General features: G+C 40.2%; 1 protein-coding gene across 2 annotated transcripts; it reads right to left on the bottom strand.

The window, feature by feature from the left end:
- Positions 1–2,497: 2,497 nt before the first annotated feature.
- On the bottom strand, positions 2,498–14,126 carry LOC127220695 (zinc finger protein 493). Of its 2 annotated transcripts, XM_051182620.1 has the most exons (5): positions 14,003–14,126; positions 8,716–8,842; positions 7,994–8,089; positions 4,726–6,579; positions 2,498–4,305 (listed from the first exon to the last, which is right to left on the bottom strand). In XM_051182620.1, exons 1-5 carry the CDS (start codon positions 14,006–14,008, stop codon positions 4,142–4,144), a joined length of 2,247 nt encoding a protein of 748 aa, XP_051038577.1. In that variant the 5' UTR covers positions 14,009–14,126; the 3' UTR covers positions 2,498–4,141. The 2 variants fall into 2 exon arrangements, with proteins under 2 accessions (XP_051038577.1, XP_051038576.1); XM_051182619.1 differs by having other exon boundaries at positions 2,498–6,579.
- Between the last annotated feature and the right edge of the window lie 272 nt (positions 14,127–14,398).

The following is a 14,398-nucleotide window of genomic DNA, read 5'->3' as shown; positions in this document are numbered from 1 at the left end:
CTCCTGCTTTCGGTTGGCCACCAGCTACCCCCTCTTTCTCTCCCCTCTCTCAATAAACTCCACGTGGGCGCTGAGTCTCGTGTTTGTGTTTCTTAGGCATTAGCTGCGCAGCAAAAGAACAACAGTCTGTATTGATAATAAGCCCCAAACCAATATCGAGAAGGAGCTGCTCCTAAGGTCAAGAGAGAGGCAAAGCTTTAACACTGAGTGCAGCTGAAGCAGAAAGGGAAGACTGGCTCAGAGCAGAAATGTCATATCCATGTCCTCATGAGTGAGATGTTTAGATGGTCTGCATCAACAGCTGGGGACCAAGGCCAGCAACGAGACTGGTCCTATTTTATGCTATAATCTGTTAGCCAAACTGCTTATATAACATTTCACTTGTATTGTAGAGTTGTTATTTGTTCCTCATGCATTCTTGGCTACATTTAATCTTCCGACTTAAGTTATTTCTCCCTCTAGCACCCACTCAGGAGTTAGGAATTTCCCGGAGGACCTTGGCTAGTGGTGGAACTTTGTGGCCAACTGCCCTGTGCTTGAATTTAGTTTGGTTTACTGTGGCAGTCTTGGCATGGCATCAAAACCCCTGTGAGTTTGTATGTGTAGCTGTTCTGTGTGCCCAAAAGACATGGCTGCATTGTCATTCACTGACTCTGACTCTCACACTCTTCCTATCCCCTCCACCACAATAATTCCTAAACCTTTAGAGGAGAGGGTGGGGCATAAATGTTCAATTTAGTAGTGGAAATTAGAGTCACTTATTCTCTCTGCATGTTGGCCATTGGGGATCTGTGCTGATCATGATCTACCGCAACCAGAAATTTCACTGATGATGGATGAAATGTCTTAACCCTCGGACATAATTGTCAGTTATTAGGAGTTGGTTTAATACTATGTCCACTTAACACAATAATAGTAGTTGGTTTTCTCTTAGGGTCTATGAGCTATCTAGCAGAAATTTCTTGTTATGAGAATGGGTAAGTGAAGAGGGGTTGGAAAGCCTCGAAGAGCCAGAGCTATTAGATGTCTTCAGCAAAACAGTATCTACTAAAAATAACAAGGTCACTGAAGAAATTAGCTCACAGCAGTTGTAACTACATTCCCAACACCTGTACAAGACAAGGACAGCCAGACTGCATGGACCAATGAGGGGCTTGTGAATTACTAAGCTCAGCTGTGGAATTGCTGGCAATTGGTGGGTGCAGGGAACATAGTGTTAGCCTGAGAAGCTTCCCATACTGCAGTCATTTGTGCCATGAAACTCCATACACAGGCCACAGGCAATGGACTCAGTACTCTTTAACAACTTACTGAGTTGGGAGAGAGAAGGGAAGGTAGTCCCAGTGGAGAAATCTGAGAAGGGATGGGAAGAGTACATGGTTAAGATACTATAGATTAGATGAGGTGGGGCTAACCCTACATCTTCCACTTGTCTTCTCCATGAATACTAGAGAGGAATTCTGAACAGTGACCTTTCTTCCAAACCTCCCTTTCTTTTCTTGTCATACATAGGTAGTTCAGTTACTTTTACCAATCATTAAACTTGAAAGCCACAGAGGCCCATGTTGATGTAACTTCAGGGAAGGGAAGATGTCAATGTGCTGTATGTATGCAGTGCCCAGAAGAGGGAGAGGGAGTCATATCCATTGCAACTGGTGTTGATAGCTGTGAGCAGACATATGGGTGCTATAAACCAAACATGGGTTCCCTGTATGAGAGGCAAGTTATTTTAACCAGTGAGTCATCTAGACCTCAATAAAGAACTTTGTAATTGGTGGGTCAATAAGGACAAATTAACTCTCCTGTACTAGACCTTGTACTGTGGTTAGGATGCTTCTTAGTGTTGCCTCTTTTCAAAGAGTACTGGTGTGTCTTCAGTACAGTTTTTCTGATAACTTCAGGGAGTCAGTCTGTCAAGATTCTCCTGTAAAACTGAATGTAACTCTTTCCTGTAACAATTACAACACGAGAAAACCGTTTTTAAAATGACCTAAGATAGAAAATGTCAGCTGGCATCAGAATGAGGTGACATAGATGGTGATTATCTATTTTCTCCATAAAGGCAGACAATAGCTCAAAAAAAAAAAAAAAAATTAAAGAACAAATGTAAATCATGTTGCTATGAAAATTTCTATACTGTCTCCAAGTAAACTCAATTTTTATATGCCTCTGTGTGTGTGTGTGTGTGTGTGTGTGTGTATGTGTCTGAAACTTCCATAATTAATACTTGAAGAAGTAGCCAGTAACCAAATCACCCTATCTGCTGAATGAGTATGTGTGGCTTGTATCCCTGCTTCAATCCGGTTCTATTTCCACGAAAACAGGGATTGTGTTGTTATACAAAAACCACAGTTCTCACCTGAAAGGGAATGAGACATTGTTTATTTTGGAGCCATATATGAATGACATGTATTGTTAGCTATCTCTAGACACAAATACCTGGTCACTACAAAAGGACCCAACAACAAACCATCCTAGTATTTCACGACAGCCCAAGTTGATGAGAAAAGTGAATTTATTGGGTTTCTTTTACAGACCAAAGGGAAAGGGTTACTTACACAATTGGGGGACCCCAAGGGAGAAATCGCCATATAGATCATGGCTCAGGAATCTAGATTCAGGTTACCCAAGTATAGTCTGACAACATGGTAACAATTTCTGGAAACATTTATAGTTAGAACAATCAACTGATATACCTTGAAAACATTGTCTAAAAGAATAGGTTTGTAGATTACAGCAAAGGAAAGTCTCTGCTATAGGTCTCAGATGTTCTTAGCTGATGCTAGGGGTCTGATTCTCCACTCTAGAAGACATTGTGACATTCTCCCCAGTATAAACTCTGATTATAATCAAGGTATAAAGAAACTGAAAAGCCTTCCATGTCCATTGTTGTCTGACTTTGATGCCTGTTGCTGTGATAAATGCCATGACTAAAACATAACTTAGGAGAGGAAAGGGTTTATTCCAGTTTAGGAATTAATCAGCCAATTCAGCCAAAGGGAGAAACCTTGAGGCAAAAAGTAAAGTAGAAGCCACTGAGGAATTCTGCTTACTGGCTTGCTCCCTTGGATTTCTGCTTGGTCAGAATTCTCATTTACTGAGGACCACCTGCCCAGGGGTGGGACTGGGCATAAGTCAGTATCCATCCAACATTCCATAGACACATCCCTAAGCCACTCAGATCTAGGTAACCACACAGCTGAGATTCCCCTAGAAAATGCAGAGGTGTGAAGTTGAATAATGACGCTTATGGAAATCTTTGGTGTCGACTGAGATTTGAAATATTAAAGTGTGTGACACATTATATTTATGTGTAGATTCTTTCCAGTATGAAGTCTCTGAGGACATTTAAAGTATGAAAAACTGCTAAAGACATTGCCACATACTTTGCCTTTCTAGAGTACTCTTTCATGCTTATGCAATGACAAATTATAGCTAATCACCTGGCTATATTCTGCACATTTGTTGAGATCATCCCAAGTGTGAATTCTCTGATGTTAAGCAAGGGCGGAATGATAAACGAAACCTTCATAATATTCTTTACCATTGTAAGGTTTCTTTTCAGTACCAATACCTTTGTGCTAACAGATGAAGAGCCTTTAAAAGCCTTATCAATTCGTTCACATTTGTAGTGTTTCTCCCCAGTATAAATATTTTTGGAGGCTAGAAAGTGTTGATTATTAAAGCCCTTGCCACATTGTTCACAAGGGTTTGACTTCTCTCTGCGATAGATTCATTTGAGTTTGAAAAGGCCTGAAGATATGTAAAGGCTTTGATAACCCTCATACTTACAGGGTCTCTCTTGCAAATGAACTCTGTGATCTTTTAAGGATTGAAGAGTAAAAACTTTTCCAGCATTTTCCCATGAATAGGCTTGTGCTGGGTAAGGTTAAAAAGTTTAGCAGAAGTTTTTCCATATTTGTGGACTTTTTCAGAAAATTCTGAGTACAAAAGACTTTCCTCCAGTCCTCACACTTGTGATTTCCCTCCAGCAAGAGTTAGCTGGTGTTCCTTAAGGTTTGGAGAACATAACACATTTTGCTACATTCCTCACATGAGTAAGATTCCTCTCCAAGAATTTGTCCCAAGGTAAGGATGGATAAGTTAAAGCCTTTTCCATATCCTTCACACCTGCAGGGTTTTATCCAGAATGAATACTCAGATGTGCAGCAAGTTCTAAGTGAGCGCTAAAGACTTTGCCACACACTTCACACTTGTAAGGACTCTCTTGAGAATGAACCCTTTGATGTTCCTTAAGGCGAGAAGGGTAGTAAAACATTTTGCCACATTCCTCACACTTGTAGGGTTTCTCTCCAGAGTGAACTACCTTGTGCTGAGAAAGGTATGAATGAGTAGAGAAGGCCTTCCCACATTGCTCACACTTGTAAGGTTTCTCTCCAGTATGAATTCGCTGGTGTCTGGAACGTCCTGAGCGAGTGCAGAAGTCCTTGCCACATTCTTCACACCTGTACGGTTTCTTTCCAGAATGAACTGCTAGGTGTTCCTTAAGAATTGAAGGATAGTAAAAGGTTTTGCCACACTCCTCACATTTGTAAGGTTTCTCCCCGGTGTGACCTAACTTGTGCTGTGTAAGGTATGAGTGAGTATAAAAGGCTTTGCCACATATTTCACACTTGTAGGGATTCTCTTGGGAATGAATCCTTTGATGTTCCTTAAGGCGAGAAGGGTAGTAAAACATTTTTCCACATTCTTCACACTTGTAAGGTTTCTCTCCAGTATGAAATCTCTGGTGTTTAGAAAGCCCTTTGGGAGTACAAAAGACATTGCCACATATTTCACACTTGTAGGGATTCTCTTGAGAATGAACCCTTTGATGCTCCTTAAGGCGAGAAGGGTAGTAAAACTTTTTGCCACATTCTTCACACTTGTAGGGTTTCTCTCCAGAGTGAACTACCTTGTGCTGAGAAAGGTATGAATGAGTAGAGAAAACTTTCCCACACTCTTCACACTTGTGGGGCTTCTCTCCAGTATGAATTCTTTGGTGTCTGGAACGTCCTGAGCGAGTGCAGAAGTCCTTGCCACATTCTTCACACCTGTATGGTTTCTTTCCAGAATGGATTGCTAGGTGTTCCCTAAGGATTGAAGGATAGTAAAAGGTTTTGCCACACTCCTCACATTTGTAAGGTTTCTCCCCGGTGTGACCTAACTTGTGCTGAGTAAAGTATGAGTGAGTATAAAAGGCTTTGCCACATATTTCACACTTGTAGGGATTCTCTTGAGAATGAATCCTTTGATGCTCCTTAAGGCGAGAAGGGTAGTAAAACTTTTTGCCACATTCCTCACACTTGTAGGGTTTATGGCCAGTGTGAACTATCTTGTGATGAGAAAGGTATGAATGAGTAGAGAAGGCCTTCCCACATTGCTCACACTTGTAAGGTTTCTCTCCAGTATGAATTCGCTGGTGTCTGGAACGTCCTGAGCGAGTGCAGAAGTCCTTGCCACATTCTTCACACCTGTATGGTTTCTGTCCAGAATGGATTGCTAGGTGTTCCTTAAGGACTGAAGGATAGTAAAAGGTTTTGCCACACTCCTCACATTTGTAAGGTTTCTCCCCGGTGTGACCTAACTTGTGCTGTGTAAGGTATGAGAGAGTATAAAAGGCTTTGCCACATTCTTCACACTTGTATGGTTTCTCTCCAGAGTGGATTCTCAGGTGTTTAGAAAGTTGCCAGCAAGTTCTAAAGACCTTGCCACATACTTCGCACTTGTAGGGTTTCTCTTGAGAATGAGTTATTTGATGTTGCTTAAGGTTTGAAGAACAGTAAAACATTTTGCCACATTCCTCACATTGGTAAGGTTTCTCTCTAGTATGACCTATCTTGTGCTGAATCAGAGAAAGATGACTAGGAAAGGCTTTCCCACACTCTTCACACTTATAGGATTTCACTTCACAATGAATCTTCAGGTGTTTAGATACTGAATGGAGAGCACAAAAGGCATTGCCACACTCTTCACACTTGTAGGCTTCATCTCCTGGATGAACTCCTGGGTGTTCAGAAAGCACTGAGCATGCACTGAAGGCCTTAACACATTCTTCATACTTGTAGGGCTTCTCTTCAGTACAAAATGTTTGGTCTTGAGAAAGTTCTACAGGAGAACAAAAGACCTCACTACATACTTCAATCTTAAAGGAATTTTCTTGGGAATGAACACTTTGATGTTCTGTGAGGTGAGAAGGACAATGAAACAGTTTCCCACATTCTTCGCAGCTATAGAATTTCTGTTCAGTGTGTTCTACCTCGTGCTGAGTAAGACATGAATGAGTGGAAAACACTTTTCCACATTCTTCACACTTGTATGGGTTCTCTCCAATGCAAATTTTCTGGTAGCTAGAATGCCCTGAGCAAGTGCAAATGACTTGGCCACATTCTTCACACTTGAAGGCTTTCTCTCTTGTATCAATTATCTGCTGTTCAGAAAGTACTGAACAAGGAACAGAAGTCTTACCACATTCTTCACACATGTAGGCTTTCTCTTCTGGATGAATTCTCTGGTTTTCAGGGAGTGAGTTCCAATCACAGGCTTTGCCACATTCCTTACATTTATATGGTTTTATATCTGGTGAGTAAAAGTTGAGATATGAATAAAAACTGAGTAACATTCTTATATTTACAATGCTTACCTTTAATATAGAGACCTTTATTTACATTTTTATAGGTAAATGAGAAATTACAAATTTCCATTGCACTGTAAGTTAGAAACTGCAGTAATGGAAACAATATATATTCCCACTGAAATAAGAGGAAGACCAAATAGAATACAAAAATCATTGAATACTATTAACAGTTAAATAGGAAAGATGTACTGTCAATAATAATGGAAACTCTTAAGGGTATTATGTTAACAGAATGAGCCCATTAAAAATATATAAATTATATGACCAGACATAGATGACAAATATAAATAGCTAAATGTGGAAAACATTACAATAACAGTGATTATCTAAGGTTGGAAGAATGTAGAAATACATAACTTATATCCTAAATATAGTTTTAATTTGGAAGGCACAAAATACATACTGCGATTCTCCATAATACTAAGTATGAAATTTCAGGGCGTTCAGTCAGGAAGCTATATGTTGTATTTTTCACAAGAAAATAAGTATCTGAAAGAATCAAATTATGAAAAGAAAAAAAAATCCTCAAGTTTACCTATAATGATAGAACCTGCTAGATGCACATATCAGTCAAAGGCTAATTGGCAAAATTAGCCCAGTTTCTAAGAATATTCATTTACAAGGTAACACAATCTTATAATAACCAGTGAAGAGATGATGTAGAAGGCACAAAAACATGAGAGTCATGTGCAAACACACAGTTCTGATGCTCACAGAAACAAAGCTCACTGATTTTCTTTTTAATCTTACACTGTCCTAAAGTGTTTAGTATTGTACACTGTATCCACAAAAAACATATAATTTACATGTAAACAAATGATTTTCAACAATCCAGACTTCAATAATACAGAAAATAAAGTAGTAAAATAATAAAAAGAACCTTAAGTCTATTAAATTCTGAAAAACAACTGATAAGCTTTTAAAAACATTATTCTAGACATGTAAGGTTGTAATCTTTGAAAAAATACCCACAATGTATTCACAAAGAGAATACATTACAATCATTCATAGCAATTATAAAGATTTAAATTACCATACATGTAAGTGATGTGAAAGAAATTTATTTGTGATTATACTGTTTTCTAATGGCTTCATGTCTTTAAACATGTAAAAATTTCATAGGTGTAGGAAACAGTTTAATGTCTGTTGCAATGCAGACTCTCAGCAACCAAGTGTAGACACTTGGAGTATCATATGGTGGATGGATGGATGGATGGATGGATGGATGGATGGATGGATGGATGGAGACACCTAAAAATTGATTTCCATTACAACGTAACATCTCAGTGCACACAGTGAAGCCTGGCTTTCTGTTGGAAAGCCTACTCTGTCCTCTGTCCCCTCACTCCTACACACCTGGGTGCATGGTGGCAGCATCTTGTCTCTTCACATCTGAAGGCTCTTGTCTTTGCTCTAAAAACGTGACCAGGTATGGCTTAGAGAAAGCAAGACCTGTTTGAGAAAAGAAAATATGGTTTGTGTGTTATTCACCTGGGAAATAACATGTTTATTCCAGGACTGTGCTTTAGGGAAAACAAAGGATATACTCAGCTTCATTTCCTTCATTTGAAAAAAAAAATTAAAACTTGAGGGTCTGCCTCATGTTTATGAATTTCTATCATCACCACTAGAGTAAAGGATACTTTAGGACACAGTCAAGTTAAAAAACAAGAAGAAATAAAAAAATAAATTGTCTTAGTTACATTAATAATCTCCCTAATTCTTCCTTAGATGCAGGTCCATGACCCTCATTGTTGGAAAGTACAAGCTAACTTGAGATTTTTTTTAATGACTTTTTACATTTAAATTAGAAACAATCTTATTTTACATGTCAATCAAGATGTTTTATAAAAGGAATTTAATGTTGACCATGAATTAAGAATTCAATATGAACCACTGGCATTTATACCAGTGGGGGAATCTCTGAGTTAGAGGCCAGTCTGGTACTCACAGAGCTCCAGGATGCCAGGACTACAGAGAGAGACCCTGGCTCAAAAAACAAACAAACAAACAAACAAAAAAACCCAAAAAACACTCATACAGACACAAAAATAGAATTTACTATAGACAATCCTCACCCAGGAACACAAGGTTGCTGTAATTCTCCAGCATCACATCCCTGTACAGATTCCACTGGGAGGGGCCTAGGCATTCCCACTCCTCTGCAGAGAAATCAATGGCCACGTCCCTGAAGGAGAGCATTTCCTGAGACAAAGACAAATGAATAATAGGTTATATTAATTAAAATCAATAACATAGATACCAATAGGCATCCTATGCTCATGAATACATTCTTAGGAAGTATAACAATAACACTTTGTTAATATTTAAAATAATTAGATATCACTAACATCTTTCATTTTTCCCTTTCCTACTTTGTGTTTATCTTTATCAAACATGTATTCATTTATTTACCATATTCATAAGCTGCTGTTGAACTTATTATGATATTAGCTTAATATGCTAAATTCAAGAGTTATAATTTGTTATTCTAATTACTATTTTCCCTTATTTTTAATTTTTTTTTTTTACATTTTAGTGTTGTATTCCATTTCATCTTTGCATGAAGTTTTCAAATGTACAGCTGTAAATTATTTTTTCTTTCTATGGCTAAATAATAGAAAATCAGAGATTTGCATGTTAAAGGGGGTATTTTGTAACTATATAAGTTTTAGACTGGCCATGTCCTCAAACACTTAAGTTTTCTTTGTTGTTGTTGTTTTTGAGACTGGGTTTTGATATGTAACAGCCCTAGCCATCCTGGAACTACTTCTGTTTTGAACTCACAGAGATCCTCCTGCCTCTGCCTCCCAAGTGCTGGGATTAAAGGCGTGTGTCACCACCTAGCAAATGCTTAATTTTTAAATTTAAAATGCCCAGGTGTGGTGATGGACACCTTTAATGCCAGCACTGGAGAGGCAGAGGCAAGCAGATCTCTGTGAGTGTAAGAAAGCATTCTGTCAGGAAAGGGGAACGGTGGCTTCCTCACCCAGAAGGCGCTTCTGTAAAGTCCTCACTAAGTTATCTCAGCAGAAACAAAAGCAGGGGATGCTGAGGGATGACAGATACCTCACACATGATGGATGGAAAAAGAACTGCATGAATACATAAACAAAGCTTCTTTGCTGCTCCCTAAGAGACCAGGAGAACTGAGAAGGCCACAAAACAAAAAGGTTGTCCCCTTTTTGGGGAGCTGCAGCCACGAGAAACCTATACAAGGGGAAACAGTCATTCAAAACAGCAGAGAGAACCAGCAATGAGGAGGCCAAGAGAGCCCTAAGTCACAAACACAATGATGAAAGATAACCGGTTTATTGAAAAGCAAATCTTTTTCTTTTCTTTCCTTTGGAGACAAGGTCTCACTATGTAGTTCTCCATGGCCTGGAACTCATTATGTAGATGAGGCTGGCCTTAAACTCGCAGAGATCTGCCTGCCTTTACCTCCCCAGGCCTGGTATTAAAGGTGTATGCCACCTGATCCAGTCCTTTCTTAAGGAAAAACAAACAAACAAACAAACAAAAAAACGAAACTCTGTTGAAAGCATCTTCTCAAGAGATGAGAAACTCATCCTCCACTGTTCTCTACCCCTGAGACCGCTATCAGACAGAAGTTTAACTTTCCTTCTTTTGAATGGAGGCTGCTCCTAGACACAAGCCTAGATCAACAGAATAGAGGTGCAGAAGACATTAAGAACTCTTGCATATCGTTGTGTGTGTATGTGTGCGCACGCACGCACATGCGTGTGCTATGTGTCTGTCCCTCAGAGATATTTTGACATAGAAACCTAGCAATCTTCAGTACTAGGAGCTTATAGGGAAGTCAAAGCTAAATGCAAAGAGAGGGCTGGATTCCCAATTAACTTCTAGCTACCAGTGATTTAATTTTTGGACATAGTATGTCTATGTATTAGAGAACATGCTACCTTAAAAACACACCAGGAGTATGATAAAGTAGTCCACAGGTCTCTGGTCCAGCTTTTGACCCACAAGCATCTGGCATATAGGTATCATTAATTCTTGTTAATTAATTTTGCAATACACAGACAGAGTGTATTATTTGGAACACTGAAAATGGGATGGAAGACCATAGCTAATGTCTTTATTTGAAACATGGAATGCATATTTAGACAACATATTAGTTTCTAACGAAGTAGTACACGATTTGTTCCTATGTTCAATGTGCAAAGGTAACAGTAATTTTAAATATTCAGTACAATGTTACTCCTTGTTCCTAATGAAATATTAAGTGCAGTCCATCCTGTAAATAGTTGGGGTTCATACGCTCATTCATTTTATTTATTTGTATGTAGCTACCTGAAAGAAGATAATAATTGCAGGTATTTGAAAGACTCTGCCAGTCAATCTGACACATAGTTTTATTTTTCAACCCAAAATATGTCACTGCATTTGAAAACAACTATGGATGGACTCAAGGACAGAAATGTTTATAAACAGAAGAGACAATGATGAAAATCTGTGTTTTTCATTTTCATTCCTTGCATACGTTTCTGTCTCCTATTCAAATCTACACAAATAACTGCTGTAAATTCTTTCCAATATATGTCACATAGATCAGAAAATGGACATCATTATCCTGAAAGCTTTCCTTCTGGAGTTTTCCAAGCACATGTCTAATACAATGTCACTATATGAGTTACCAAAATGAGCAATTCCTTAGTAACTCTTTCTCCCATATCATCATTTACACAACACATTAGTATATACATATACAAGAGCCTGTAAGGAAAAGGGCAGGAATGTACACCCTGGGAGACCAGACTCCTTCCTGAGAAGAGGAAGAAATCCCCACATTAGCAGTTTACTCGTTGGGTGTGAAGGACCATGGAGGATGTGGCTGTCACTGTCCACAAGCAGAGCTGGTGTTTTGTCTTGGCTAACTACAAAGACACATGTAGCATGCAGTTGAACCTGTTATGTAAACTGGGCAAGCAATTCAAGCTGCATAGAGAGAGGAATGTAAGCCATGCAGGGCCGAATCAGTCACAACTGCAGAGTGGAAAATGGGAAAATTACCTAAATCTCAGCTCGGATGGAAAGGAGCACAGCATGGAAGAATTCAGGACCATGAGGTCACAACAGAAACTAACAAAAATTAATAACAAAAGTTTTGAATACGTTCTGCAAATAAGCAAGACCAAAGAGACAGTTTTTTCCTCACACAGTAAATAAAAACAAGTGCCTAATTTCCAAAATTTAATGGTTTTAATAAAAGTATGTTATAAAGTATTAAATTTCATGTCAAACTGAGTCAACAGACCTTCTCAACCACACGAAAATCAGACAATGTCAATTGGATGGATTTCTGTCTGGTTGTTGTTACTAAGTCAGATGACAACATATTTAGTTCAATCATAAGTTATTGTTGTAAAATAATTTGTGACAAGGCTCATTTAGGCTAGGCTGACCTTAAACTGTCTAAGCAGAGGGTAACCTTGTACCCGATTGTCTGCTTCCACCTTCCAGATGCAGATGGAATGTTCATGGCATTAAAGAATATGCTTCAATCAGGTGCATGCGTGGGGGATTTATAAGTTATAATGAGCATGCTTCTGCACCGCCTTTACACAGTAAGAAAACAGCTTTGATGCACAAGGCAGGGAAAACAGAGTTATCTTCCTACAGATCAGTGACATTATCTAGGAAGCATCTGTAAATTATAGTTACAAAATCCACAGAGAATTCTGGCATGTAAGATAAGATGATTTAAAGACCACACCTTTCATATAAAACATCACACGCTGATTAACCAGAACCAAAGCTGTTACACCTCCGTGAACTTCTATACAGCCTTTTGGAATGGACACTGTGGAGCTTCACATTCATTTATTACTTTAAGTTAAATAGAAAATCTTAATGAAATTTGTTTTTTAAAAGGTACCTTGTCTCTTTCTTTCTTTCTTTCTTTCTTTCTTTCTTTTTTTTTTTTAAGTTTTCTGAGACAGGCCTGGCTGTCCTGGAACTCTCTCTAAACCAGGGTGGTCTCAAACTCAGGGATCCATTTGCCCTCCCAAGTGCTGGGATTAAAGGTATGTGCCACCAATGCCTGGCTAAAATATACCATGCTTTATTTGAGTAGACTTTAATGCCATAAGCCAGTTTCTCTAATATACACACTTGGTCTTATTAAAGTGTGACAAAATAGGAAACAGCACAAAAATAGGGCGGGGAACCTATTGTGTAAAGGTTGCAGGACCATGAGTGAGCCACAGTTCTTCAAATCCATATTTTACTTTTTGACAGTACAAATACTTGGGCAAACCCTCCCAGAAGAACTGCTTAGGGAGAAGCATGGAACCCAGATACCACATTCAATGACAGTCAATTTCAGAGATTAGACACTAAACAATGGACGACGACAGGAAAAAAAAAAAAAAAAAAAAAAAAAAGCGAGTGATTAGAGAGCAAAGTCAACAACTGGTTGTGTATCCCGGAAGATTTCTCTTTCCCAGAGAAACTCAAGCACTATGACCCTTTGCTAGCAATCCCTAGACAAACTTAAACCCTCACATTAACTCGTCCCATAGTTCTGAAAAGGAGTCCAAGCCAATGACCCCATAATACCGGTGGAATTGGATGAGGTACTATTTATTATCCTTTGGTATTTTTCATTCCACAAGTGTAGGATCAGTAATTTGTTTTGCAAAACTCGAATCGCTCCCTTTAGGGGATTATTATGGCTCTGCATGGGGAGTGTCAGTCTCAGGGGTCAGGTCACAGTGGTGATCATGAAGGATTTCTATGCAAAGTAGCAGTTCCTAAATTAACAGTGTATTCCAAAAACAACTGGATTAACATTTTCTCTTTCGCAAAAAAAATCTCCCTCCTTGGAAACTAGTAACTTGGTGAACTTCTATCATCTCTAGCAATACTGGGCCGACTACAAGGTGCAGGCGGGGCCAGCCCTCCATTTGCTCCAGGGTCCTGAGAAAACTGACAACCTCCGGGTAAGCCTGGGTCTAGCTAGTGATAAAACCGGGCCTTGGCTCATCCGGATGAGAGCGCCCACCAGCACCTCCAGATGCAGGCAGGCTCTTAGCCGACCCGCCCTGCCTTTGCAACCCTGGGTCTTCCACACTAATTCCTCCCCTGCCGAACCAGCCATTATAACAGAAGCTCACGGTGGACCCAGGCGGCCGGCCCTGCTTGCACAGCGTTCGCTTCCAGCGCCACTCGCACGCCCCCTCCCCAGCCCCGGCACGGGTCCCAGCCCCGGCCCCAGCGGGCGTCCGGGCGCTGTGGCCCAGCCTAGGTCGGTGCTCCCGTCCCGCGCTCACTCCGAGCCAGGGCCCGCCCACCCCGCTCGGTCGCTCCGACCTGCAGAGGTGCGAGGCATCCCGGACCAACCTCCATGTCGGAGACGCAAGCCGAGCGCTGAGCGGGACCCGAGGATCACCCAACTTTGCGAGGAGACGCGCTGGTGCAGACGCAATGCGGAAGTGCCCTTGCCACAATGGCTCCTGGCGCAGCGGGACGGCGGAAGACTACGTTTCCCACAAGTCTGTGCGGAGGCTTAGGCGCCCGGAACGCAGGCTGGGGTTTACGCAGGCTGGGGTTTGCGTGCCTCTTGCTTTTCTTTCCCCTTCCAAAGAGAGGGAGAAGGAAATGAGAAGCCCTGTCACTGATGGCCACGCTGTTTTGTTTTTGTTTTTGTTTTTAAATCCTGGATTCACTGCGGGAGATGTTAGTGTGAGTCGAGCCTTTGACAATAGTGTTTGTTGGGTTTGCAACTTACGTCTGGCC

The sequence above is a fragment of the Phodopus roborovskii genome, unplaced genomic scaffold, assembly GCF_943737965.1.
Source record: "Phodopus roborovskii unplaced genomic scaffold, PHOROB, whole genome shotgun sequence".
NCBI classification, from domain to species: Eukaryota; Metazoa; Chordata; class Mammalia; order Rodentia; family Cricetidae; genus Phodopus; species Phodopus roborovskii.
Note: the sequence above shows the minus strand (reverse complement) of the source record. Positions and strands in the feature narration are given on the sequence as shown.

Bases quoted from the DNA above. Each gene is read 5' to 3' on its own strand.
- LOC127220695 (XM_051182619.1), bottom strand. The intron at 8,090-8,715 runs GTGAGGATTGTC...TTTCTCAAACAG, and splicing joins CAGCAACCTTGTGTTCCTGG to GTCTTGCTTTCTCTAAGCCA. The intron at 6,580-7,993 runs GTGTGTAGGAGT...TTTACTCACCAG, and splicing joins TGCTGCCACCATGCACCCAG to ATATAAAACCATATAAATGT.